This window comes from Pelmatolapia mariae, linkage group LG6 (genome assembly GCF_036321145.2).
Source record: "Pelmatolapia mariae isolate MD_Pm_ZW linkage group LG6, Pm_UMD_F_2, whole genome shotgun sequence".
NCBI lineage: Eukaryota > Metazoa > Chordata > Actinopteri > Cichliformes > Cichlidae > Pelmatolapia > Pelmatolapia mariae.
In genome coordinates, this window is record NC_086232.1 from 8,842,580 (window position 1) to 8,869,701 (window position 27,122).

The window sequence follows — 27,122 nt, forward strand, 5'->3', positions numbered from 1 at the left end:
TTTTTTTAGAGTTTAACGGCCAAAATGTGGGGAAGGTTTGGGAGGGGGGGGAAGGTTATTGATTAGCCTTTAAACTCGCTAACAAATCTGAACATATCACCAGCCAATCGAAAAGCTGCTGTCCAAGTCAGAGCATTTCTCTGAAGACCAGTAGGTTAGCTTCCCGGCATGGCCAGCTGGGGTTAAAGAGCAGGCTGAGGTCAAGGAGATCATGAACCATGCCAATATACATATTAATATTCATTTCAACCCCTGACCTCACCGAGCCCATACTCTCAGAGAAACTTTCATCTGGCAGATGAAACAAAGCAAACCAAAACAACAAAACAAAAAGGGCTCGGCGCAACCTCACTCAGCTGCATTTCGAATGCTTCGCCACGCATACATTCAATATCAAAAACAACAGTGTTACCGAAGTTTGGAGAAGGAGCCGTCGCCTTCTCCAAACTGGATTTCCCCTCCCCACCCCCCCTTCCCCTAGGGAATGTCTGTGATCGATTATGGTAAGAAAAGGTTTTTAGTGACAGTACACACTCTTAAAAAACATAAAAAATAAAGGCTGAAACAATCAGGTTTCTAAAGGTTGCAGAAGGATGAGGAACTGGGGGGGAGCGAACCTCCTTCTGCTACCTTTCACCATGGTTTTCCATCTCTCTCCACAAGAGCATTCAAGAACAAACTGCAGAGATTCATTCTGAGCTGTGGAGACAGACAGAAACGTGGACAAACAAAGGAAGGCAAGCAGAACAAACTGAAGAAACAGATCCCCAAACATATAGCGGGCTAGGGGAGGAGTGATTACTGTCATCAAGACCAGAGTGGCCATCGTTCTGTTCTCATCACCCCAGAGATATTCCACCCCTCCTTCCATCAATCTGTCCATTCTATCTGTCTGTCCGTTCACTCACTCAAAACAAAGTGCTGCTATCTCCCCCTGCCCCCTGCAGGCCGTCTGCCGGTGTGGCTCCGCTTCCCGCTTCGCTGTTGTTGGCTGCTGCCGCTGCAGCCACGGCTTCCAGTGAGGCGGGGTCGAAACCTTGCTCCGTCCCCAACGCGTCGGCCTCCATCTTCACGCTGTCGGCCAGGAACGCGGAGTAGGCGTCGCTGTCGGCCATCAGCAGTTTCAGTTTGGGGATCCAGCTCTTGCGGACAACGCGGCGGGCGTTGGTGCACATGTCGGCAGCGATGGCGTTCATTTCGCTCTCCTTGAAGCTCGGTGCGAAATTCTGGCAGTAGACTGGAGCGAGGCAAAGAGTATGTAAAGGGACAATAAAAGGAAATGAAGGGAGAAAAAAAACATATGGCAGAGAAACGCAGAAACGCATTAGAGCCTAAATTCTAAAGCTGCAGCTTTGCATACTGGCAGCTCCAAGATCTCACTGACATGTAATCATAGACTGTATATAAACATAGGCCAGTGTGACGTCATTGATTTGTAGACTTTAATTTTGAACAAAGGGCAACCTCTGGGTACACTTCATCATACTATTTATTCATCTCTGGTTCTCACAGCAGGTCTTTTGTTCTCTCTTCCTTGTCTCACCCAAACTGGTCCCAGCAGATGGCCCCGCCCCTCCCTGAGCCTGGTTCTGCTGGAGGTTTCTTTCTGTTAAAAGGGAGTTTTTCCTTCCCACTTTCACCAAAGTGCTTGTTCATAGGGGATCATATGATTGTTGGGTTTTTCTCTGTATGTATTATTGTAGAGTCTACCTTACAATATAAAGCACCTTGAGGCGATTGTTGTTGTGATTTGGCGCTGTATAAATAAAACTGAATTGAATTGAACTGAACTTGAGGCTGGCTCCAAAAGCAAGTATCATAGACTCCCAAGCCCAATTTGTCTTCTATAGCTAATGCACATTTTCATAACAACTGTTATAGTTTGCCCTCATATTTATTAGCGTTTAAAGCTCTGGGTGTGCTTGCTTTATGTGACTGGTTGACGCTGGTAAAGGCGACTGTAGCTTCCAGCTCTCTGCTAGGCCTCAGAGCCACTAATTTGAGTCACTTAACTGGATGTCTAGACATGGAGTTTTGGTGTTGGTAGGGCTGTTCGATATAACGATATATATCGGATGACGATATAAAAACGTCTATCGTTTCATTTTACGCTATTGTTTGTTTCGTGGTGTCGCAAAATAAACTGTTTACGGCAATATTTTTTCATCATTTTGATGGTCACTGTAGTGGCTATATTAATTTCTTAAAGTTCTCTCTTTCTCTTATATTTAATATAACCTCACTACAGACAGACAAGCGCTTGTTTTTATGGGTTGTCGTTAGCAACAACGACGGTAAAACCACAGCGTGTCCGCTTGTTTATTTTCCACATAAACCTTTCACAATAAAGCTCAAGATCCTGTTGAGACTTTTCAAAATAAACTGAATCACGTGAAAGATGCAGAGTATTTACGGATGAGAAGCAAAAAAGAGCCGTCAGGTGCTAAAAAAATAAACCTTAGACTCAAAGGTTAGAACAGGCTTTTCCCCGCAGCACGCTGTGTAATAAATACTCACAAAGAAAACGGCGGCCGTTACAACCTATGTCTAAAAATGTATAGTTTCATGCATCAGTTAAAACACTCGACTCCAAGTACGCGACGCCCAGCTGGAAACACTTTATGCAAGTCTAGCTGCCCGAGATTCACAGAATTTACAGAAAATGTTACATTTTTGTAATTTATATCGCTATCGGACGATAGATGTCTTAATATCGGGATATGAGATTTTGGTCATATCGCACAGCCCTAGGTGTTGGTGTACTTTGAGGAAATTCTACTATAAATATCTGACAAGTCTCCTTATTTTCTGTGCAGTTAATTCAGTGAATTGAGTGAAATTCTAGTGCTATTTAGCATTAATTAGCAGGTATCTGTATCTGGGCCATGTCAATGACAATCCTTCGTGCTAGCGTTAGCTTATAACTGAGCACATTACCCTCTTGTTTAAATGTGGTCACTTCTTGCTTCAAACTGAAACAGACAGCGGTGACCAAAAAAGCTAACAAAACATTTCAAAATGGCACAAAAGGTTACAATGGGTTGTGTACATCTTTTATATACAGTCTATGACGCAGAACCCTGAACTTTGACATTTTAGTCACCAGAAACCATCGTGGTCTAGCACATTGAGGTTTAAGGCAATTTCATTTCGGCTTCACTTTTCCAACCCAACGGCTACGTCCATCTTCCTTATACAGTCTATGCATGTAACTCTAGGTATACATACACTGTACGTCTTCTGTATGACTCACATTTGACAGCGTGCAGCACTCTGTTGTCCAGAGGTTTACGACTGGGATCGTTGGTTGAGGAGCGGATGCCGGTTCCACAGCTGTTAGCCAGAGTGCTCCTGAGCAAGTTAAAACAAAACAAAAATACACATCAACACATAAAATACTTGAATGGACAATGCACATCTTTGTCTGCTGTCAACAAGTGCAAAAATGATCAACCATAAAATCTTTATTATATCAGTCTTACAAAAATAACCCCCCAAAATCAGACACTGACCTGTCGAAGAACGCCGCCAGAAGGCGTCTGAGCAGCACTTTGTGGCGGGTGCCGGCGCTGACGTGGCAGTTCATGAGCTGGGCGCGGGAGATGAACACAGAGGTGCCGCTCACCAATTCCAGCTTCTCAGCCGGGTCTCCTTCCTCGTACAGCTTTGGGTGGCAGCGGTTTCCGATCTGGCTGATGAGCTCGGCGGGCAGCGATGCCAGTTCCTGCCGGGACCGCCCCCCTCTGCCCCCCCGCCCGCCCCCTGAGTCTGGGGCTAAGTCTGGCAGGGCCTCCACCCGCTCCCCGACAACTGAGGAAGGGAAAGATCGAGTGTTACCTTTCTTTTTTTTTGCAATGAGGGTTAGGGATCATTTAAAAATTTAATATAGTAGCAACAGCTTTTCAGCAGTGATACAAAACTTCTAAAGGGAATTACAAAGGTGGCCAGCTCTCAGATGTTAAAAAACTGGATGCAGGCCATGAATGAATCACATAATGCTTTACATCAAAAGAGCGGTCAATCATACACGTTAGCCATAAACTTTTAACATCCAATTCTAAATGTACTTCTGTTAATGGTCCTTCTTGTTTGAAACCACTACATATTTACTATAAGCACATGATGCTGCTCCTTCGAACTTTTCAGTCTCAAGTCTGATCCTAAAACATTCAATAAACAACAAACCTCGCTGTGCCCCAGTTTCCAATTCCTGGCATGTAACAAAATACCGTTCGACCAACTTTATACACCATCGTTCCATTCAAACCTCCATGTGATTGTCCTCAAACTTGTGATCAAGCAGACCATAAACAGTTCACAAACTTAAAGCAGGACCACAGCTTTCAGTGGTTTCAGTGTTTTGAACATTTCGCTCTCGCTAACATCCTCCACTGTTGAGAAAGTTGGATAAACAAACTTTCCACCATTCGTACTCGTAAACACACTACAAGCGCTGCAGAGATCAGAGGAGGAAACTTTTAGACGGAGCTGCACAGTAACCCTGGAATGAACTCACCCGCTGATGCGTTTATCCTGCCGTCAGCGCTTACCTGCTGCTCCGGCGTTCAGCATGCTGTACATGGTGTACATGTTGCAGATCTGTCTGTACTGCTCTTCAGTCTCATCTGCTATATCATCCTCCTCCTCATCGTCGTGGTAACTGATGGGCGAGTCGCTGGTGTACAGGCTCAGGGTGCCCGGGCTCGTACCCTCTGGGGTGCCGCCGTTGTTGTTGTTATTATTGTGGTTACTGTTAAGCACAGCTCCTCCCACTAAAGCGCTGCCTCCACTGCCCACCAGAGAGGCGTTAGCGGCAGGTCCGCGGCCAGAGGCGTCCTGGGTTATTGTATTAGAAGAGGACGAGGAAGAGGAGGAGGAAGAGTAGCGTGCGGCCTTCCTCATCCCGCCGCCCCCGCCCCCTCCTGACCCCCCTCCCCCATCACGGTTACCCCCCTCCCATAGCCGCTTGGCCACAGGGGTGCAGACCACAGAGTAGGGAGAGCCCTCCGGCTGAGGAAGAGAGAGAGGGAGAGAAACATGCTGGTTATAAACCAGCGCCTGACTGGAACACTCAATAAAACACAGCAATAAACAAATGTCATTTCATGGTTTCGTGGCTTAGAGTACAAATGGTACGTTTCCCATCTCAAGCAGCATCAAACAAATATCACTGGAGGTTCTGGCAGCACGTTTTTAATAGAGATGGCACGATACCACTTTTTTAAGTCCGATACCGATACCGATATCATAAATTTGAATATCTGCCGATACCGATATGAATCCGATATAGTGTTTTTCACTCAATAAAACTTTTTTTTTAAATATCTTGCTGCATTTTGTATAAGTTCATACTCAAGTTTAAATAAACAACAACACTAAAGCTATTCTGTTATACCAGTATGTAAAAAATATACTGCACCCAAAATATTTCATAGTTCAGCAACACTGATCAATCTAATAAACTTAAACCTACTCCATCCTTCCTATTCTGGTATTTTAAAGAGTACTTAGCACTTTAGTACTTTAATTTTATGCAGGGTGAAAAAAATGCAAATAAATAAATTATTTTTCAAGAATAATTAAATGGATTCAACATCTTTCTTCTACAGAATTGCAGACTGCACAGATGGTTCCTTCCCAAAGGAAAAAGTAGTATAGCTTACTAGGGTAAATTAGACTTAACAGTTACTATATACAGTAATGTGCTTCTATATATTTTACACAAGATTAAAACTTTGGGTGTAAGATTCAGATATTTATTTATTTATTTGTTAAAAGCGAGACATTTTAAATGAGAATAAGAAAGAAAAGTCTTTGTGCCCCCTTTTCCCTGTTCATGCCCTATCGGCCCCCCTGGCTAAACTTTGCTAGATCCGCCCCTGCACAGTTACCAGCCGTCAGCTGCATAGAAAAGGATCCTGGTCTAGAAAGTAATATTAAATAAATTCTAACAACAGCTTATCAAGCTTAAACGCGCTGCTGTTGCTCAGCTGCTGTTGCTCAGCTGCTGTTTTACTCCTTGTGGTGCAAAGTGGGCCAAAAACAAAGAAGAGAGACGGACTCTCGACAGAAAAGCCGATCAGCTGATCATTAAGCAGTTTCATGAAGTAGCGGCAGGAGAGAGAGAGAGAGAGAAGAGGCAGACGCTCCATATATCGGTTGTTAAGCTTAACGTAGGTACGCTTTTCAAACATTCAGAGATGAACTTACACACTTGCTTTACTTCTCTCTGGGATAACTTCCTCGGAGATGAAATGCTGGATTGCTAGCGAGGCTACAAATACACACAGCCGCTCGATCACGTGAGCACACTGCTTCGACGTGCTACGGTTACAAGCCGAGTTACGTCGTGTCGCAAGTTTTGTGAGGTGTTTTTTTGATATTTAATGGATCGGATTACATTTTTTAATTTCTCGCCGATATCCGATCCAGTAATTTAGGCCAGTATCGGACCGATAGCGATACGTAATATCGGATCGGTCCATCTCTAGTTTTTAATGCACATATATTGAACAGAGGTGCCGGCCTCAGCTGAAATAGAGCACACATGCTCGTTATTAGAAATTATTTGACTGTAATGAAGCGAGATGGGTTTCAGATAAAAACATTCATTCAGCCGCTCATTGTCAGTTCGTCAAATGCCTCCCACTGACCATCTCAGACAGGGGAAGATGTACTTCTTACAAGTACAAAATTCCAGGTCGCTATGGTCATAAGTTTCTCAAAAAAGGATTTCAATAGATGAAGGTGGGGGTGGGTTTTCTTTTTAGTACAATATAATTCAGCTATGTAGAAATGATCTTCGGAGTCAAACTCAGGACCTTCTTTCTGTGAGGCAACGGTGCTAACCACTGCGCCACCATGCTACCCTGCATCCCCGTTTGTAATTCAAAAATTCACACTGAGAAAATGACAATAAACACAAATCACAAATTCTGCATATGTTATGAACAGAGTTGTTCTGGCACATGGTGTCATACCTGGGGAATGTCACACTGATGGTGGATGCTTTTTTCTCTATTCAAGCTTTAACATCTCTGAAAGTCTTTATCAGTTTTCAAGAATATTATATGCCTCGTGTGTGAGAAGCTGTGAATTCAATATCAGTCATCTAAAGGCCCCCAGATCTGCTGATAATGATTGGACATCCTAATATTTTAGGGATTCTCCATATTCATGAAGACATAATACCAGCACCACAACCATCTCTTAAAGTATTTTTTAATGACAGCATAGATCTGAAATTTTGCATAATTCTTTATAAAGAAAAAGACTCTTTTCCCAGGAATTTTTCAGGTCAAGTTAAGATTTTTTTGTTTTGTTTGTTGCTTTTTTAATTGAGATGAATTGAGATGGAAGGGCACAAAGGCACAATTTCACACAGCCAATAATATGTGACTGAGCTATCAGGAGTATCAAATATATGACCCAAAGGCCAAAATCAGCCTTCCAAGGGGGGCAATCCAGTCCACTGAAGGCTTTGCAGAGAATAAGTGTATGAAAATGAAAGATACTGTTACATTTTCTGCAATTCTACGACACGTGTTCAACTGTGGTACTTTCTGGAATATAATGTGTTGCAAACCCTCAACCTTATTCATCGGCCTGCCTCTGCTATCTCTACATATCTGTGGAAAACTAATGCCCATTGCCTTGGTACATTATACATTATCATCCAAAGATCGTTAAATACAAGAACAACAACAAAAATAAAAAGCTGTGTGGACACGTTTCTGTGATCTATGACTGTTGCATGTAGTTTTGGCAGCAGAATGACTAAATGCAAATCTCAGGCTGTTCATTTGCTTTATATAAAGTTTATTATTTAAAATTAATTACATTAAATGTGTCAATAAATAATCAAAATGTACTTCTTTACACTAAAAGAAAAATGGGAATATTTGTCTCAAATATGAACTCCAATGACGTTAACACTCCTGATTTAACAATCACATAAATAAATCATAACACAAGCTGTAACAGAAACTGATTAATTGTGCCCAACTTTTATTAAAATAATTATATTTAATAACCAGCCCTCTTGCTATTTTTCTAAATCGTCTGAAAATATCTGATGATCTGCTTTCTTGACACTATTTCAATATTCAATATTTCAGTCTCTGTTTGGTTTTTTTGTTGTTGTCTTTTTAACTGTAAAAACAAATCAGTGGTGGAAAAAGGCTGACGTCTACAGGTCTGAAATGTTAAGTGAAAATAAGAAGTAACATGTAATATATCAGCTTTAACAAGATCGCACGTCTCACACGCAACTAACGTTAAATCTGCCACTGATGGGGAAACGCTACACCTGACAAATATGATGATGTTTGCTTATCTATACCAAAAGTATGTGATGATGATCACACTGCTCTCACAGCGTAGTCATCCTCTCCCTAAAGAGATATGCAGATTAGCAGCACTTGACATCACATGAAAACTATTTTTGGAACTCACAACAGATGCTTTCCTCCATTTTCAATGAAAAGAAATGAACATATCCAGTACATATACTTCGTTATTAGGGTAATCTGACTCCTGAAGCTGAAGTAACCGAATAAGGAGTCTGACCTTTAAAAAAATTCATGTTCCTTCCTCGGAAAGTTTTTGGACTCTTACTTCATTTCAAGATTATGATTCGTCCGCCAAAAAAGAAAGAAAAGACAAAAACATGTGGGGTTGTGTAGCAAGGCCCAGACCAAACCTACCTGCTGTGGTTGTGGGGCTGGCTGAGGTGTTGTGGCTATATGTTCAGTCTTCACCTTGGACACGAGGGGAAGGGGTGTCAGGCAGGAGGCGGGCCTCCCTACAGTGGCAGCACCGATGCCAACTCCGCCCACTCCCACTGTTTGAGTGACAGGGCTCTGAGGCTCAGAGGATGGGGTCTCCTCGGTGTGGAGACCCTGGGAGTCACAGCTTGGAGAGGAGACCTGGTGTGGGGAAAGGTTCATGAATATGAACAAAACATATTATGCCATTAGAAGGGTAAATCTACTGTAAACATACTGTATGTCTGGTATCTACTCAAATCTGTCGGTAGCACTGAAGACAGGTAGAAAGAGACAGCACTATTAAATATATACATATATTAAATATTTACTGAGGGAAACTTGGTTGTTTGATGGAGCTGGGCTTAACATTTCTCAAATACGGTATCAAAAATGTGTCTAGCACTCTGTTTTAAATCTCAGGCAACACATGGCAGCAGTGGTGTAATAATTTAGTAATAAAAAACGTAAATGATGACATTAGGAAGCATCCTGCTGAGCCTGAACAAATGAAGCCAACACTTGTATTACAAAACCTGCAGTTCCTCTGGTGGACAGCAGAGGCTCACTCCAAAATTGAGTTGATCCTCCGTCCTAACACACCCAAATATTAAATTACCGAAAACAATCCTTAAAAAGGTGATTCAACAAACAGAGCTGGAGTCTTTGCATCATTTCCCGCCTCATAAAAACTGCACATTTTTTATGAGGCGGGGGGGAAAAAAATCACTGATCTATTCTTTTTCTTTAAGGCTTAAAATTAGGGGTGTAGCTTATGTTATCAGAATATTTTGTCATTTTATTAGAAGTAACTAATAAAAAGTCTGTCCAAGAAGTTTGCACTTCACCTCAGTTAAGAAGAAACATTCTGTTTTATTTGTATGTTACTTAGCACTAGCTAGCTAATCTTCTATACACAATCTATGGAAATGACCAAAGTAATTCACACCTGAAGTTCATGTATAATGGTACAAAGAAGCCAGAAACAAATGACCATACAGCATTTACTGTAAAGCCATCAATGAGGCAGTGGAATGCTACAGTAATAGTTTAACAATAAAATAGTAATATCTGAAAAATATGTGCTGATTAAAAGGTTAATATGTTCATGTTATTGTGGTTACAATCTAAAGCAGTATAATCAAATTAAGCGAAAAGTCCTGGAGTTCAAAATTGACAGTCTCCATATTATAATTAGAGATGGCACGATACCACTTTTTTATGTCCGATACCGATATTATAAATTTGGATATCTGCCGATACCAATATGAATTCGATATAGTGTAATTTTTAATTAATAAAACTGTTTTTTAATATCTTGCTGCATTGTGTATAAGTTCATAGTCAAGTTTTAAAAAAACATAACACTAAAGCTATTCTGCTATACCTGTATTCAAAAAATATACTGCACTCAAAATGTTTCATAGTTCAGCAACACTCATCAAGCTAATAAACTTAAACCTGCACCATCCTTCCTATTCTGGTGTTTTAAAGAGTACTTAGCAGAAATATTAAACTAATAGGGTTGCCAACTCCCAGCAAAAAAAAAGGGAACCAACCCCCAACCTCCGCCTCGTGATGCTTAATCAACGTAATCAACTTTAATTTAATGCACGTGTAAAAAAAAAAAATTAAAAAAAAAATGCACAGAAATAAATTATTTTTCTACAATAATTAAATAGATTCAACATTTTTCTTCAACAGAATTGCAGACTGCACTGATTGTATCTTCCCAAAAGTACTATAGCTTACTAGGGTATATTAGACTTAATAGTTACTATATACAGTAATGGACTTCTATACATTTTACATCAGATTAAAACTTTGGTTGTAAGATTCAGATTCAATTATTTATTAAAAGCTAGACGTTTTAAATGAGAATAAGAAAGAAAAGTATGTCTTTGTGCCCCCCTTTTCCCTGTTAATGCCCTATCAGCCCCCCTGGCTAAACTTTGCTAGACCCGCCCCTGCACAGTTACCAGCCGTCAGCTAAGTAGAAAAGGATCCTGGTGTAGAAAGTGATATTAAATAAATTCTAATAACAGCTTATCAAGCTTAAGCGTGCTGCTGTTGTTTAGCCGCTGGTTTCCTCTTTCTGGTGCAAAGTATGCGATAAACAAACAAGAGAGACGGACTCGCGAAAGAAAAGCCGATCAGCTGATCATTGATCAGTTTCATGATTGAAGTAGCCACAGGAGAGGGAGGGGGAGAGAGGCAGTCGCTCCATGTATCGGTTGTTAAGCTTAACGCGGGAATGCTTTACAAACATTCAGAAATGAACTTACACACTTGCTTTACTTCTCTCTGGGATAACTTTCTCGGAGATGAAATGCCGGGTTGGCAGCGAGGCTCCAAATGCTCAACCAGACCGCCGACAGGTCTCACACGCCACAGCTGCTCTCCGACGTGCTACGGTTATGAGCTGAGTTACGCCATGTCGCAAGTTTTCTGAGGTGCTTTTGTGATATTTAATGGATCGGATTACATTTTTTATTTCTCTCCGATATCCGAGCCAGTAATTTAGGTCAGTATCGGACCGATAGCGATACGTAATATCGGATCGGTCCATCTCTAATTATAATGCTGAAAAAAATTGTCCATAATGTATGAAACATTCACTTTAGTTTCACAGAAACCAAGGAGAAGAAAAAACATATTCGTATAAGACAACTGTAAATCTAGTAATAAAGAATCAAACATGGACATCCTGGCTATTTAACTTCACAACACTACTGGGAACTAAAAGATCGTTCATTTTTAGCACTATTTGGTCATTGTATTAACAATTCTATCAAAAATTTCTGCCAAAATAGCTGATGGAGTAAAAAAAACTACAAATAATGAACATTTTAGGAACAGTAAACTGTGATTGCATGATACTTTTTGACTTTTCTAGTATCAAATCTTGTTGTATTGATCGTTTTTCTACTGGTCTCCTAGCACATAGCTGGCATTTTATCAACTCTGTGTCTAGAGGTGTTAAGTGGAACTTTCAAGGAAATCAGTCCCCCTCATTAATATGCTAATTTATGCAGCCAGGCACTCCAGATCTAATCAGATCATCTGCTACTATAGAGGGAACCTGTAGTGTCAGTACGACGTTTCAATTATTCTCGATTCACGAGAACGTGTCTACAAACAGAGACGCCCCCATCACAACATAATGCCACGCATAATGTCACGCACAACAGGTAACACGGCGGCAGCACACAGAAACGGCTATTTTTACATCTGCTTCATTTTGATTACATTTAAATAATCCTCATATTCACAGAAGTGTTCCTATGGATGCTCTTCTACATTTGCATTCAACTTTCACAGACATTTAAATGACTCAATTCGTGATTGCTTCATTATCAGCTTACCTTGAGGAAAAACTCAGTGCCTTTCTCCATGATCTGTTGGATCTGGAGGAAGCCGGCGGTGTACATGAGCAGAAACTGGTCTCCCACATTCATGCTGAGGCGCCCCGTGTAGCAGAAGGCCAGGATCTGCTGGAAGCTCTGCGGCTGCACGGCCGGGGGTAGCTCCACCACCGAGCTCTTCCCCCCAGCATTGAACAGGTCCCGGAAGTAGGAGCTGCTGGCTGCCAGCACTGCACGGTGGGCCTGAGGGGTAAACAGCAGGGGTAGTGAAGTCGTAAGGGTTTAAAAATACATCGACTCCGATGCAGTAAACAGTATATATCAACATCCATATGTGGAGATTTGCACTTGCTCATGTTTGTTGTCAGTAAGGTAGAAGACATAAACAAACAGGAAAGTAGTAACAGAAGAAGACTAATACATTTTTATTGTTAATCTCTGGTTGAATTTATTTTAATGGAAAGCATGAAAATTGCATCCTGTTGTAAAGGAAACTTCACGTATTGCTCAACAGTAACTTTTGAAGCACTGCCAAAATTAGTGTCTTCAGGTTATGATGTCAAATTGCACTAAACAGTCCAAAACTAACAATTTATTGACTAATGGGATCAGGAGAGGCAGACAAAGGAAGCTCAAAAAATGTTGAGACTATTAGTTTTTGACCCGAGGCATCGTTTTTTTATCCTACCAAGAGATTCTCACCAAAATCCTGACACTACATGCACAAACAGTACTCCAGGCAATTCATCTGCACATTCTGGCAACAAGGAAACACGAGGACCTAGAATTACCAGCTTGCCGCTGTGTCTCTCAGTGAACCAAGTCAAGCTGCATTTTACATCCGTGCTTGTCTAGACTCATACGTAGAAGACTAAGGTTGCAGTGGCTGAGATTTTTCCAGTTCAAATACGACACCTTGGCTTGGGTTATCTTCCATTTAGTGAGTAGCTGTCAGACACCAATGTCAAAATAATAAGCTGTATTCACTCTGAGGAAGAGACTGGGAGTCAGTCTTTATGTGTAAGCCAACATCAGGCTCTACTTAAACACTAACTTTGTAAAATAAACTGCGGCAAATAAATACACCCAAGAATAGAAATGTATTGAATTGGTATGTCATAGTAATAATTAGCATGTGGAGTGGAGCTGACAAGAGACAGATAATGTGAAAATATATTCATGGAGTGCAAAAAAAGCTCCCCAACAAGTGTTACACTGAACATAGTGAGAGAGAAGGGACGGCAAAAGCAAGGTGTCAAAGCTTCTCAGTCCCGTCAAGTTATATGTCCATGCTGTGCAGTTTGCATTAAGTCAAAAGTTACTGCAAACTTAAAAGAACACTTACTGGTGAAACATGTGTGAAATACCTCCAGACATGCACTACACTGCCAAAAGTATTCGCTCATCTGCCTTCACATGCATATAAAAACGAGTTCTTAATCCATAGGGTTTGATATGATATCAGCTTCAATTTATCTGGGAGGGCTTTCCACAATATTTAGGAGTGTTTATGGAAATTTTTGACCATTCTTCCAGAAGTGCATTTGTGTGTTCAGACACAGATTTTTGGATGATAAGGCTCACAGTCTCTGCTCTAACTAATTCTAAAGGTGTTCTATGAGGCTGAGGTCAGGACTCTGTGCAGGCCAGTCGAGTTCTTCCACACCAGCAGGAGCAAACACAGAACAACACAGAATTGACTGCAAAGAATAGATGACTCCCACAGATCAGTTCGCTCACCTTGATAACAACTCACTAACAACTACATCCCTAAAAACATCTATAAAGGAATTTGATAGGCTGACACCAAAGATCAGTGTCACCAGGTCATTATCTGTCCACTGATGAAATATGGCCACAATCTTTTCTTCTCTTTTTCGCTTATGATGTTGAAAAATTAATTACACTAGTGCTTTTGCATTTGGGTCATCCAACATAAATGTTGTCATAATCAGTAAAAGTTTTCTTGAGTTACAAACAAAAACATCTTTTGAAATGTCACAGTGACATTGAGATCCTTTCATACTTTAGAGAGAGTGCACATTTCTGCCAAATTTGGAGAAATTCAAAGTAAATAGATTACAGTAAAGAGTTGTATTCAGCATGGATGGGTGCACAGACAACAAGAATGTGTTTGGCAATGAGAGTAAGCTATGTGGAGACATAAAAAGATAAATTACTTTTAACTTTAAATATGCGCTTTTATTTTCTGCCTGTATTCAGGTCAAACAAAAACGTCGTTAGCTATATTAGTTTGAATGAAGTCGTTAAAAAACTTAATTCTGACCTTGAAGGCATGTCCCTTGACGACCACGGAGACGTCACAGTAGAGGCCCTGCAGCCGCTGCTCGTTCAGACACTCCAGGACATTGTTGCCAAAGTTAGGGATCGCCATCTGCAGCGTCTGAGCCATAACGCTCTGCCCAGCACCACAGGGTCTGCAGGAAGTAGAAACAAGTTAGTGTGAGGATAACAGGAGCACTGGAAGGTTAAAAAGGAAGGAGAGGGTGATGGAGGAAAGGAATTATCTGGAAGGAAGGTAGATGAAGGGATGATGGGGACATACAGGTAATTGGCAGGAAGGTCAGGAGAGTTGGGAATTGGTACAGGAAAAAAATGAGAGACGTGATGGAAAGGAGACGATAAAATGAGGCAGCGTAACAGGAGCAAAGGAAACCAAATAAATGAGTTATGAGATAAGAGCGCAAAGAAGAACTGGAAAATATGCAAAAAACACAAGCAAGGCAGAGTTAAGGAGGGACGAAAGAGACTTAAAATAAAGAAATGGGGTAAGTAAAGTGTATGATGATTAATGAATTAAGTATTTGGTAAACAACTTTAATTCAAAACTCTATCTTTCAAATGAAAGAGAATTTGGGGCCACCAGCGACAGTTACATAAGCCTTTATCTTTTTTCTTTAAAAAAAACCCCTTGTTTCATTACATCTAATTCTCAGTTAATAAACTGTTTTGGTGGTTTTTGGCCTACTTTGTTATTTTCTTGTCGTTGCTTCCCAGTCAAAACACAGCCTCTTACATAACTCATCTATTTCACTCGTCTTCGTCACTATCCAACAAAGAAGCTTGTGATCAAAAGTGGAGGAACTGTCAAAGTACAGAAAAGGAATAAAATAAAGCAGGACTTTATCTCTAAAATCGGCGTTTCTCATGACTGAAGTCATCACTTTTTTGGTTTTGTTTATAAATGCACAATACAAACACAGAACGACTCGAACGCCAAGTATGACAGAGCAGAAGTAAACACACGAGAGCACAAAGGTGAGTCACGACTCTACTGAACAAATACGTTATATAGAGGATCGTGGTATTTGGAGCGCAGCGTGTGGTGAGCAGCTGATGATGATGAGCTCCTACCCTAGCTACAAACTCAAACAAACCACTAATAGGAAACTGATTAGTTCCTAGTGGAGGAACGAGGATCACAGACCAAGCCTAGAACCTACACACCAGCTTTCTAACTCCGGTTCTCCTCATACATTTGCGGGAGTGTGTACAGTGATGCAGCAGCAGACACTTAGAGGTTAAAAAATATCATATATACAGCTTTTCTTGAGGTTGCTCCCTTCTGGGGCTGCACCAGCAGATGATCTGCTTCCCTCTCACCCTATTCCTAAAATCCTCTTCTGTCACACAAATACACAAACTCCATGTCCTCTTTCACTACATCCATGAACCTCCTTTGTGGGATTCCTCTTTTCCCCCTGCCAGGCACCTCTATATTTAACATCCTTTGTCCAGTAGATCCACTGTAGGTGTTTTTCGAACAAAGACTTCTTGGGATTCCCAAAGGGTAACTACTTGGGGTCCACCGATTTTTTGGCGGGCTGATATTATCGGTCAATATTAGCCATTTGGTCATCTATTGGCAGACAAAGGAAAATACACAAAAACTAAATGATCTGCGAAGCCTGGGACAGAGCATTATAGAATAAATAAATTTAACAGGTTTTGTTAAGATGTGTCTGAAATAATAAAAAACATACTTGCAGATATATCAGATTTTCACCAAATCAATATCAGTCTCAAAAATCCTTTATTGGTGGGGATCTAGGAGCTGTTAAGACCTACTTACCTTGGACAGCGTTTTTTCTGTTTTCATTTTAACCACTAATAAAAATGCTAACATGACATAATGGCATTTGACACTGCAGCAACAACAACTGCAACGAGATAAAGCGTGAAACACCCAGTATAACGTCATTATGCTACATGTGGCGTGGACAGAATAGTGCAGCTGCAGCAGTTTCTTCATTTTCTCGCTGCATTGCTTTACCCAGTGCAGAAACCCAACATAGCAATTTAACATGAAATGCAAGCTAAATTTTTAGTCAGTGTTGCGTGTTTTTTTTTTACTTTGGTCAGCTACATGATGATTCACTGATATTACACAGCTAAACTTTACGTGGATTATTTTTGTCAGTCATCAGTGCTGCCGCAGTGTGCAGTTGACCAATCACCATATATGTATGCATTTTCTTTTTTAGTTCCAACTTTAGGGAAATTATTTTACATCACAAGCGAGACCTTTGAGTAACTTAGACTTCAGTCATACAGGCCTAGAGACCAGTTGGCAACAACCTGGCAACCTCTGCTTGTAGTTTGCAGATGTTTATCATTTGATTTCAAAGTTGCAAATAAAGTTGTGTTGCAAACTGGAAAGCGAGAGGGTGATTTCTAAGCAAAGGTTGTAGCACTGAGGAACAACTTGTGTTTCTAAGGCGAATTTTTTTTTTTCACAGATTGTCTCCTGATTTGTGAGTAGCTTGAATAGCAAGTCAACATCTTCCACACAAACTATTGCCAACTGCAACAACCTGCTAGCAACCAAAACAACAGCACCATGTGCCTCTTTGAAGCAAGGTTCCCATTAACAACTGCGAGAAACACCTCCCCAGCTTGTCAAAGCTTGTCACATTTATTCCTTGCGACTAGAAGTTACCAGATGGTTGGTCTCTAGGCCTGTATGACTGAGGCCTTACTCAAAGGTCTCACTTGTGATGTAAAATACTTTCCCTAAAGTTAGAACTAAAAAAGAAAATGCAAGAGGTTCTCAAGGGAACTAAGAACCAGTGCCGATTGAGAAATAGTTTCAAATGTTTTAAAGTATCAGATTTCTATGCCTCTGAGCTTATCAATTCCTTTATCAATGCCTGCAGGCGCTGGCAGTGTGCACTTTGATTGCAAAACAACCTCATACACGTGTCTAGTGCTACCACATAAAGGAGTTATGGCAGAGAGGAAGAAGTGGCTCAGAGCATGACTTGATTTCACTAAGAAAGACGAGAACAGTTCTGGTTGTTGCAATGACTGCAAAGTGATTATTTCAAGTAGGGATGGAAACACCAGCAACATACTGAAACATCTTACACACAACGTGAGCTTCACTTCCATGTATGTGACGCTCTAAATACATGCAGAACAAGTGCTATTGCTACTGTCGCCCAACAGTGCTGCTCAGTGGTAACTGGCACTAAATAAGCTGAAATATAATAACATTAGCACCATGCTTAAAGCCTAAATTGTGGGGCGACTGTGGTTCAGAGGGTTGGGAAGCTCATCTGTAACCGGAAGGTCGCCGGTTCGATCCCCCAGCACTCTCTGTCCTGGTCGTTGTGTCCTTGGGCAAGACACTTTACCCTAGCGCCTACTGGTGTTGGCCAGAGGGTCCGATGGCGCGATATGGCAGCCTCGCTTCTGTCAGTCTGGCCCCAGGGCAGCTGTGGCTACAACTGTGATTTGCCTGCACCAGTGAGTGAATGAATAGTGGAATTATAAAGCGCTTTGGGTCCCCAGAAAATGCTATATAAATGCAATCCATTATTATAAATTAAAACAAATGCCACACAAACATGCTCTCACTTCCTCCACCTCAGATGCTGATGGATAGACTGATGTTACAGCTAGCATTAGGCAGTACTCTGTTTGGGACTTTAGATAATGAAGGAGTTGTTCTGACAAAAAAAACCTCGCTGTACTCATTTTCTCACATAAAATTGAGCCAAGAATTGATAAAGAACCAGATCAATAAGCACATCACATTAAAGAAATCTACAAAATCTTATCAATTCCCATCTCTAGCCTTGACACAAAAAACTACCTGCCATTCAGAATGGGAAAAGTGTGACTGATCCATGTTGCTTATTTGAACTGTCACAGGAATGTTAATGGAAACCTGGATGTAGTAGCATAAATCATCAAAGTGCGCCGATGCAAAGAGCTTATAGGGTAGGTACTTCAATTTCTTGTAAAAGTTTTCAATATCTGGATTCAGATTTTTTCATAACAACTTACTGCCAAACATGCCTGTCCCTAGCACGTTTCAAAGCCTTTCAGTGACTTTTTAAAAAGTCAAAATCATTGTCTCTGGGACAGTGAATCATGTACTATTCTAGTCTTCTTAACTCTGATCTAATATTCATCACACATCTGACAGAACTGCTGGATCACTTCATCAGCTGGAATCAATAGAAAAAACATCTTGATAATAAGAAATTGCTCACCTGACATATATTGTAATCTTGAAAAGGTCTAGAACTCTGTAGGTCATTATTTCTTAAAGTCTGATTAACCTCCCTCACTTGAGGTCATAAACAGATTGAGTACAGTTTTATTATGTAGACACATCATCAAATCACAAAGAGCTCATGTTATAGAAGAATATTTATTCATCTCTGGTTTACAATAAAAAAAGACAATTTGACTGTCATTTAGCTACTTTATACTACAAGTTCCTTCACCACCACGCCACACGGCCTGCTAATTGTGGCTTTCTTTATTAATTTATAAAGAACTTACTGTTTACTTTACCGAGGAATGGCAGAACCGCCTTTACACCTGAGTACACACCGTACTCAGGTCTTAGGTAAATGTTAAATGATTCAAAATGCCACCATCATACAATACTGTGATGATTATTTGGAATGTAGGGTATTTTGCCTTAATAACCAAGAACAAACTTTTCTGGTAGATTAAATTAAGTTTACCTTTTATATGACAAAATGGATCACATGTGAAATAGTTTAAAACTGCAATAAGCAGAAATCAAAAACAGGCAAAAAAAAACAAAAAAACAACAACAACAACAACAATCACAACAGAACCAACATGACAAAAAATAAGAAAGACAACAAACATAAGAACCACAGCTTTTCTCCACCTTTGTCTAGTAAAAAGCCACGGTGATGCACATGCTCTTATGCCATGTCATTTGCCTTCAAACAGGATTCGAAGCCATTCTGCATTAAATGAACTTAAAAAAATGTCTTTGCACAGTGGATTTTATTAAAATTCAATCATAATTTTCTAGTTAATGTGAAATATTCTACAGCCTGGCCAGAAGTGAATGTGGGCTTTTAGGAAGTGAAAAAAGCAATGGACAAGGGGTGCACTGGATTATCATACTGTTTTCATAATTGATGAAGGCCAAAGTTAAGTTTGATTGATTCCCCAGCCTTACTTTTTGCTATTTACTCTCAATCTGGGTTTGGCCAAAGTATTCCATCTAGATTTTCTAAAGCCAGAGGCCAGTTAAAACAGTAAGTCAAACTCCAAGTATCTCCAGTGATTACAGTCATGATCTGATTTAACAAGTGATTTGTTGTGCAGCTGTAGTGAACAATATTAAGTCAGCAAAGACAAATGCCGAATAAGAAATGCTGATGCATAACTTCCCCAGCACTACACTTTGGTAGTTATCCATTCAGCCACGAGTGAACAAAGAAGGGCAGAGGGCTTATAGCCATCATAAACAAAATGTATCCCCTTACAGGAAATTCCGTCGTCACTTAACTCAAGCACAATAGCCCTTTTTAATGCTCATAAATGGCAAATACATGTTTAGTGGGTGGAGCTCAGTTAGTGACAGAAAGTGAATGTTTTCCAGTTTCATATCTTGTGGGAAAACCCAGCAAATGTACTGAAGACAATTCACTGACGTACCAAATACAGCAGGAGGCAAGGCCATAACATGTAGCTGTAAAAGACGTAGGCTATGGACTTTCCATACACTACCTCTGTTCTGAAGAAGTATCAGTGAGGGAACAAATTGTGGACTTTTAGATCCCCTGAGAGAAATCCTCTATAACCACATAGTCACATATCACATTGTTTAGTCTACCGAAAGTGGCAGCTTTGCAGTTGCTTTACTAACTACATCTCTAACTGTGCCTTTATGTGTGTTTAAGATCTTCTATCTTAAAAATGCACTCAAATTCTGAATGGTTTTGTTCACTTTAATCTGCTTATTTAAGCGACTAGCAGCAACATGGCAACCAGAGACCAGAGAAAGTCAATGACATTCAGCGACTTCAAACAAAAGGAGCAAAATAGCAGCTACGGGGGGGGGGGCTCAAATAAGGTTCTCTAAAGTTCCCAACATCAAAAGTTTTATGCCAAATGACATTTTGAAGTTTCAATTTCAATGACACTAACATATTAAACAGATATCATAACCTGGCCAGTACACATACTGATGGCAACTGTTAGGTTCTCATTAAGGCAGCACCTAGTGCCTATGACTAATAATAATGTAATATTGTTAATGTTGGAACTAACATTATTCCTCGTCGCTAACATTAAGATATCACAGTGCTCTTTGTCTAAAAAGTGTTACGTTTCTCATGAAGTCCCAGACTGAAGCTGAGAAAAGGCAACAATGGCTTACACTCCAAATTGGTCCACAAACACAGATGGAAATCTTACAAGCAAGCACGACATGGTCCCAAGTCTGTAACTGACAGACTGTTGTGACTATGCTGGACAGCTTTTTCCTTTGGGTCATGCTGCTAAAGCAAGCCACCATCAGTTCGTTCTTTCAACAGGAAACCAACAACCAACTTGATTTGTTCAAATGCAGTGATCGAAAAACAGAATCTGCCTACTTCACAATACACTTTATTCCTGAAAAAAACTATCATACAACAAATAAACCTACAAAGAGATTGGAAGCATCACTTTGCAAGGAAACTGGACATAAACTGATGATAAATGGGCAAAAAAACAACCAAATACTCATATAATACTGATACCATGTATATGTCCATGTTTTTCTCTTGTAGATAAAAAAAAAGTTGACCAACTGTCAAAGTGACAACAACAAAGTTTACATAAATTAAAAGTGAGTGTGTAAAAATTTGACTTACACCTCCCAATTCAACTCCATGATCCAAACTGCTGTAGGACCGTACCCCATGAATGCTGCGGCCAGCTGGCATGTTTCTGTAACAGTTTGGACCGGCTCTGCCCCGCAGTTTCTCCCTATCTGTGGAAAGCTATCAATCCATTGTTTACCTCAGCTGTCAATGCTGATTGAAAAGCATCTACCCTTATTTAATCTAAACGAGGCTGTAAAACTTTGTGAAAAAATAAGGAAACAGGTCAGTGTTTCAAAGAAGATCACTTCTATCTGATGACAGCCATATCACCGTATTGTGGTTTTTGCCACAATAGCCACTGGTAGTCAAACTATCCCTGAAGTAACTTTGTTGGAGTCTCTGGAGAGAATAAACTTCCATGAGACGTAAAAATCTTATCAAACTGTTTATCAGAGGGAAAGTGTGATTTTTAGGATATCGTGAGGGAACATGGTGACTTCCACAAACCACAAACCTACTCCTATGTATTTTGAATTTATATTAATGATTTTTTTTTTTAATTGACTGATATAAGTTTTTAAGTTTAGGAGAATGCATCAATTAGTTGGAAGACATAATTGTTCACTAATGTATGTATATTGATGAGTACATTTTTTTTTTTCTATTAAATAACCTCAAAAAATGACTAACTCCACTGTTACTGGGTGGGTTGTTTTTTGTTGACTTGCTCTTTCACAATAACACAAAGTGCGTAAAAGGCAGACATACAGATTTCCATGCAACCAGATTCAGCCCAAAAATCGGATCTGCAGCAATACCTCTAACTTTGCTGAAGTGGTGACAACAGCTATAACTTTGTCATAAGAACAAGCCAAGACACATGACAATGCCTCTAGTTCCAAACCCACTTCATAACTGCACATTCAGCATACAGCCCAAAAGTGACCAACGCTTTAATCAGCGGGAGTCCTTCTGGGAAACGTTGACAAAGAAGGTTTTGCAAAGCTAAGGTTAACAAAACAAGAAAATTACAACTTTTCACAAACTAACCTCACTCCTGGAATGGCTTCCATCGAAATTACAAAACAATACCATATCTGGAGGTGGATTTTTCCCTTTAAACCATAACTCCTTCAGTTGAGCTTCTCCTTGGCCGGTAATAAAAGGCAGTGGCTGTACTGTGTGAAGCTTCCAGGTGTGAATGTGAAGCAGGGTGCTGCTGTGGCATGCACGCTCAGCAAACCTTCACTGGCTGAAAAATAAAGGGTGAACAAATTGGACTAAAGCAGTCCTGAGCTCCTGCCTTACGCCTACATAAGGGCAGCGCTGAGAATAGGGGGCCATCATAATTAATTATGTTTATAGTGACTAATTAAATCTGATTGATGCAGGCATGAAAACTATGACAGTGGGCTGAAAGGGAAGAGTAAAATGTGATTACTTACAACTCCACTGCCACACATTACATCAAAAGCATTTTAATTTTTGTTTTAATGAGGCTTGATCTAACCTGCACAGATCAGCCTTGGCTATCAGCATTTTTATATACAGAGAGAGATAGATTTCAACACTAGCCACCACATAAAGTGGAATATAATGCCTTAAAATTGCTAAATATTACTATGTTTATTAATTGTGTAAACTGCTCGGCAATATAATTACACTTAATTAATTGTGCAGTCCTGTTCTGTACGAGGACAATTATGATCACAGACGGATTATTGGATTGGGAGCACTCTGTACAATTTGTTCTGTAAAAAACAGTCTCATTATATCAGGTCTCTGTTACCGAGTGCATTGTATATAGGTTAGTTTTCTCCTACCTTTTCTTTTTGAATCGATAAAGCTTTGGCAATAAGAAAGTTAGTTTGTGCCTTGCTATTGTACCTGGACACGTTATTGTGGCTTGACAGCTTGTGTCGATGTAAAGAAATCAATATGCATTGAATAAGTGCAATTAAAATTCAACTGTAGAGGCTCCGAGTGATATTTACTCATCGCAATTTGGGTCCTATCCAGGATTTGTTTACACGCATTACTTCTACTTTAATCAGAACACAACGATCTTACTGGGAAATGTGGGTCGTTGTCTTTACAAAACAGTGTTTTGATGGCGAAGAAAGTCTAAAAATGACTGTTTCTGATTCTATGGCACTAAAAATGCACGATCTGCTCCGCTAACATCTGCACTTCCCATGGCCTTGAGCAAGCAATTGAACTGCCAAATGTCCCAGTGGAGCATCTCAGCGACCAATGGTGAGATGTCTGTGGCTGTTTCCAGGTGTAAATATGTGCAATCGTATGAATAATAAGCAGCTGCCAAGACAAAGCATGTCTGCTGAAAAAATAAATAAATAAAATCTCCCCACAGTATTCGAAGACAAAAAGAATAAAAATAAAGCAGCGAACGCATCGAGTGACAGTGTGCACAGTTGCTGATAATGACAATAATATGCTGGTGATGCTGATAAAAGTTTCAACATTTTAAAAGCAGAACATTTTTTTCATGCAAGCTGGTTTCCATTCACACTGCTTCATTGACATGTCATGTCACACAGGGATATCTACCAGGCACCTTTTGCTCCTCACAGGTCAGAGGTCACAATAACTTCCAAGAAACAGAAAAGGAGAGTTAACTCACACTACTTGACCCTTGCCCTGTATTCCCCATGTGCCCCATTATGTGCTTTGACTCCACAAGAAAAAAAAAAAGAGTGTGTGACTGCGTGTGTGTTTCAATCATCTGCAACTTTGAAAATTGTTTTCCAGCACCAAAAATAAAGCAAAAGAAAATACTCAAGTTTATGCAAACTAACCACATGCTGCTGCTAATACCCAAACACCAACATTAGATTACCGCAGTCATTTTGCTGCCAGATAATAAACCCGAGCAACCACGTGAACACGGGCTTTTGATATCAATATCAATCACTGCCTAATCATATTCAGTTTCCTGGTTTGGGGAGGTTAAAGGTGGCCTGTTAGCAAGTAGCAGGCTAAAGCTAAGGCTAACACTGGCAGAAGTAAAAACAGTTCACATATGCACACAACTCACAAACAAGGCTCCAAATCACGTGTAATAAACGCCAGCCTTGGGTGGCCTTTAGTTTGCAGCCGTTTGGGGCTAGAAATCCTGTATTTGCCGAAACTCGTGTGCAGACAGGCATCACAATGTGGCTATAGTCGTAGCCTCCCTTGAGCACGACTAGAGCAGAAACTTCAAAACCGACATATCATTTATACACATTAATTATACATCAATTAATCTCACATGAAAGTCTCGCAGAGTCTCGCTGGCGGACGCCTCGGAGAGAAACAGCCCGCCGCCACCAGCGGTGCAGCAGGGCAGTCAGAGCGGGCAGAGAGCTCTCGGTGCCCCGCCGTGTGCCAGCCTCGATGCCCGGTAGGATTTGGGAGTCCTCAACTGGCCCGGGCCGGTGTGTGCGTGCATTCAGCGGAGGGAGGGAGCGAGGGAGGGGGCGGCAGCGGAAAATGGACAAAAAAAAGGAGAACGAGAGAGCTCCTCTTTTTTATTTTTGAATGTCAATGATGGTTTTTAACTGCCCTCAACACACACGTTTATCGTCTGGGGGACCAGGGGTATGAAATGTGGCACAAAAATAGTCGGGGGGGGGGGGGGTTAAAATATTCAGCAGTTCCCGTCTCCCCTCCGCTCCGTGCCAGCGCGGTGTGATGTCCGTTAAGACCGAGTTCCCTCCTCCTCCTCCGGCCGAATGGCAGCTACCGACATGGGACAGACACGCGTTGTTCCCCCTCCAAAATGTCGCTTATGCTATATCACAGCGAATAAATGCTTTATTGCATCTCCACCAAAAAGCGGACTCGGGAACCACGCGGGGCTATCTTCACTCTGAGGAACTAAGATTCTTAAGGTATTTTTTAAAGGAGAAGCGGGGGGTCTACAGCGGAGGGCGATCCTGGCACTCCATCTTTAGCCGACATCAACAGGTCATCCCGGGACACAAATGCGCTGCAACTGTGGGCGAGACAGACGGATGGATCCGGCATGGCGAGAGAGGAGAGGAGAGGAGGGGAAAGGAAAGTAGGGGGCTGGCTGTAAAATCTTAACCCATTTACCGACAGCAGCCTATGCCATGATATTACACAAATAAGCAACTACCAGCGTCGTTCAAATGCAGCAATGTTTAAAAGGAAGAGGGGAATAAATGCACGCCTCGCTCAGACCTCAGGTAGTTTTTGAGAAAGTTCAGGAATGCTAGAGAAAGAGGAGCACAGGTCTCACGAGAAGACAGTCGCCCAGGGGCAGCCCGAGGCGACGAGTGAGTGGTGCCGGTGTGAAGTGGTTAAAGTTTTGGTCTGTCCCCAAGCACCCATCCCCCATAGCAGCCAGCACAACTTTACCACCCCACTCCCCTAAAAAACAATAGCCTAACCTCCACTTCAACAAAACGCCGAAGTCCCATACACCACCCCTCCATCTAAATTCACCCACAGAAATGTAAGCACATACAAACACGCAGTGGTGGGCACGGGCAACTAGCAAACCCGCCCCAACCACCCTCCCCAACGGGCCGAGTCCGAACCGTTACACACGGTGACCCGCTGAGCTTCCACTCACCCCTCGGCTGTGTTCGCTGGAAAGTGTTTCAATGGAGGAGCAAAGCAGAAGCGGTCTAGTGTCTCCCTCCGCCTCACTACAGACACTCATTCACTGTGACTGTACGCCGTGAACCAGCAGCGGAGCACGCATACACATACATTACTTTGCGAGCGCGCAGGATGGCGGGCGTGCACGCACGCACACACACGTGCCAGCGAGAAGAGCGCGGAGCTATCGAGGAGGACGCAGAGGAGCAGAGCGGGGATTTTTTTGAAACTCTCCCAGGGGTTGCAGACAGATCGCAGAGCTACCGATGGACAGACAGACAGACACACACACACAGAGGCTGTATGCACTATTTTATTGGGCACTTTGTTTACTGTGTGCTATAATGTCAGCAGTTCACAGGTGCCAAATCTAAAATGACTAGCCCTCCTATTGATGTATTATTAGTGTCTTTACATAAAAAAAAGTCAGAGTTGCATGATGTCATAACTTCAAACCAAAGTAAAATAAAAAAGTTTACCTCAGTGGTAATCAAAATAAACCTCACCAAATCTTTAATTTGTCTCCAAAGCCTTTAAAAACAAGTTAAGGGGTAAATTATAGGCTCGCCCACACACTCACTCTGTTTTCATTCAGTGCAGACAATGCTGAGCAAAGTTTACATTTTTCTGCATTTAAAGATATAGCGATTTTTTTTCATGTCAAAATGCATAGATGTTTTTTCATCGCTTCTATTCGTTTTATACGAGGCTAAACTGTTTTGTTTTTTCGTTTTGAAAGATGGTTAAATAAGACAGAAATAATTTAGAAAGCAGGTAGAAATGCATAGAAAGACAGAAATAGTCACACGGGTAATGTAAAGACAGATGTAGCCCAACAGCATTAAAACTGGCGGTAATCAGATTACATCCGAAGGAATAACGGATCACGGGTTCGAGCCCACGCGCCGCTGCGGGCAGGTAGACAGGCAGCGTCCCCAGCCGACCCGACCGTCTGAGCCCCACCCACCAGTCCACCCACTCAACCCCACTCACTCACCGGCGTGTCTTTGGTGCTGGAACCAATTCCCCTCCGATGCCCGACACCGCACGGACGTTAAGCCTGCCGGGCCGGCGGTTCGATCCCCGCTGTCTGATCTGTACTGAGAGTGCGTCTAGACTCCGGGCAGGTGAGCCCTCCGGGGCCTCCAGGCGCTGCGCACAGTGAATACTAAACAGGATGAGACTGCATTCAGGCACGGCACTGCGCTCCCCGCTCTCTCTCCCTGTCATGCCAAATACTATTAACTCTA

The 27,122-nt window shown here is 41.4% G+C and overlaps 1 protein-coding gene across 2 annotated transcripts; it reads right to left on the reverse strand.

Annotated features, from left to right (window-relative positions):
* Positions 1–492: 492 nt before the first annotated feature.
* On the reverse strand, positions 493–26,940 carry nacc1b (nucleus accumbens associated 1, BEN and BTB (POZ) domain containing b). 2 transcript variants are annotated; one of them, XM_063475114.1, is made up of 8 exons: positions 26,870–26,940; positions 14,418–14,568; positions 12,131–12,373; positions 8,706–8,927; positions 4,551–5,010; positions 3,513–3,810; positions 3,254–3,351; positions 493–1,237 (listed from the first exon to the last, which is right to left on the reverse strand). In XM_063475114.1, the coding sequence occupies exons 2-8, from the start codon at positions 14,541–14,543 to the stop codon at positions 909–911; spliced, it is 1,776 nt and encodes a 591-aa protein (XP_063331184.1). In that variant the 5' UTR covers positions 14,544–14,568; positions 26,870–26,940; the 3' UTR covers positions 493–908. The 2 variants fall into 2 exon arrangements, with proteins under 2 accessions (XP_063331184.1, XP_063331183.1); XM_063475113.1 differs by lacking the exon at positions 26,870–26,940 and adding an exon at positions 24,515–25,311.
* Between the last annotated feature and the right edge of the window lie 182 nt (positions 26,941–27,122).

Coding starts and splice junctions, on each gene's coding strand:
- nacc1b (XM_063475114.1), bottom strand. CDS start 14,543: ATGGCTCAGACGCTGCAGATGGCGATCCCTAACTTTGGCAACAATGTC. Junction 8,928..12,130: donor GCACTGAGTTTTTCCTCAAG/GTAAGCTGATAA, acceptor TCCCCACACCAG/GTCTCCTCTCCAAGCTGTGA. Junction 3,352..3,512: donor CTGGCGGCGTTCTTCGACAG/GTCAGTGTCTGA, acceptor TAACTTGCTCAG/GAGCACTCTGGCTAACAGCT.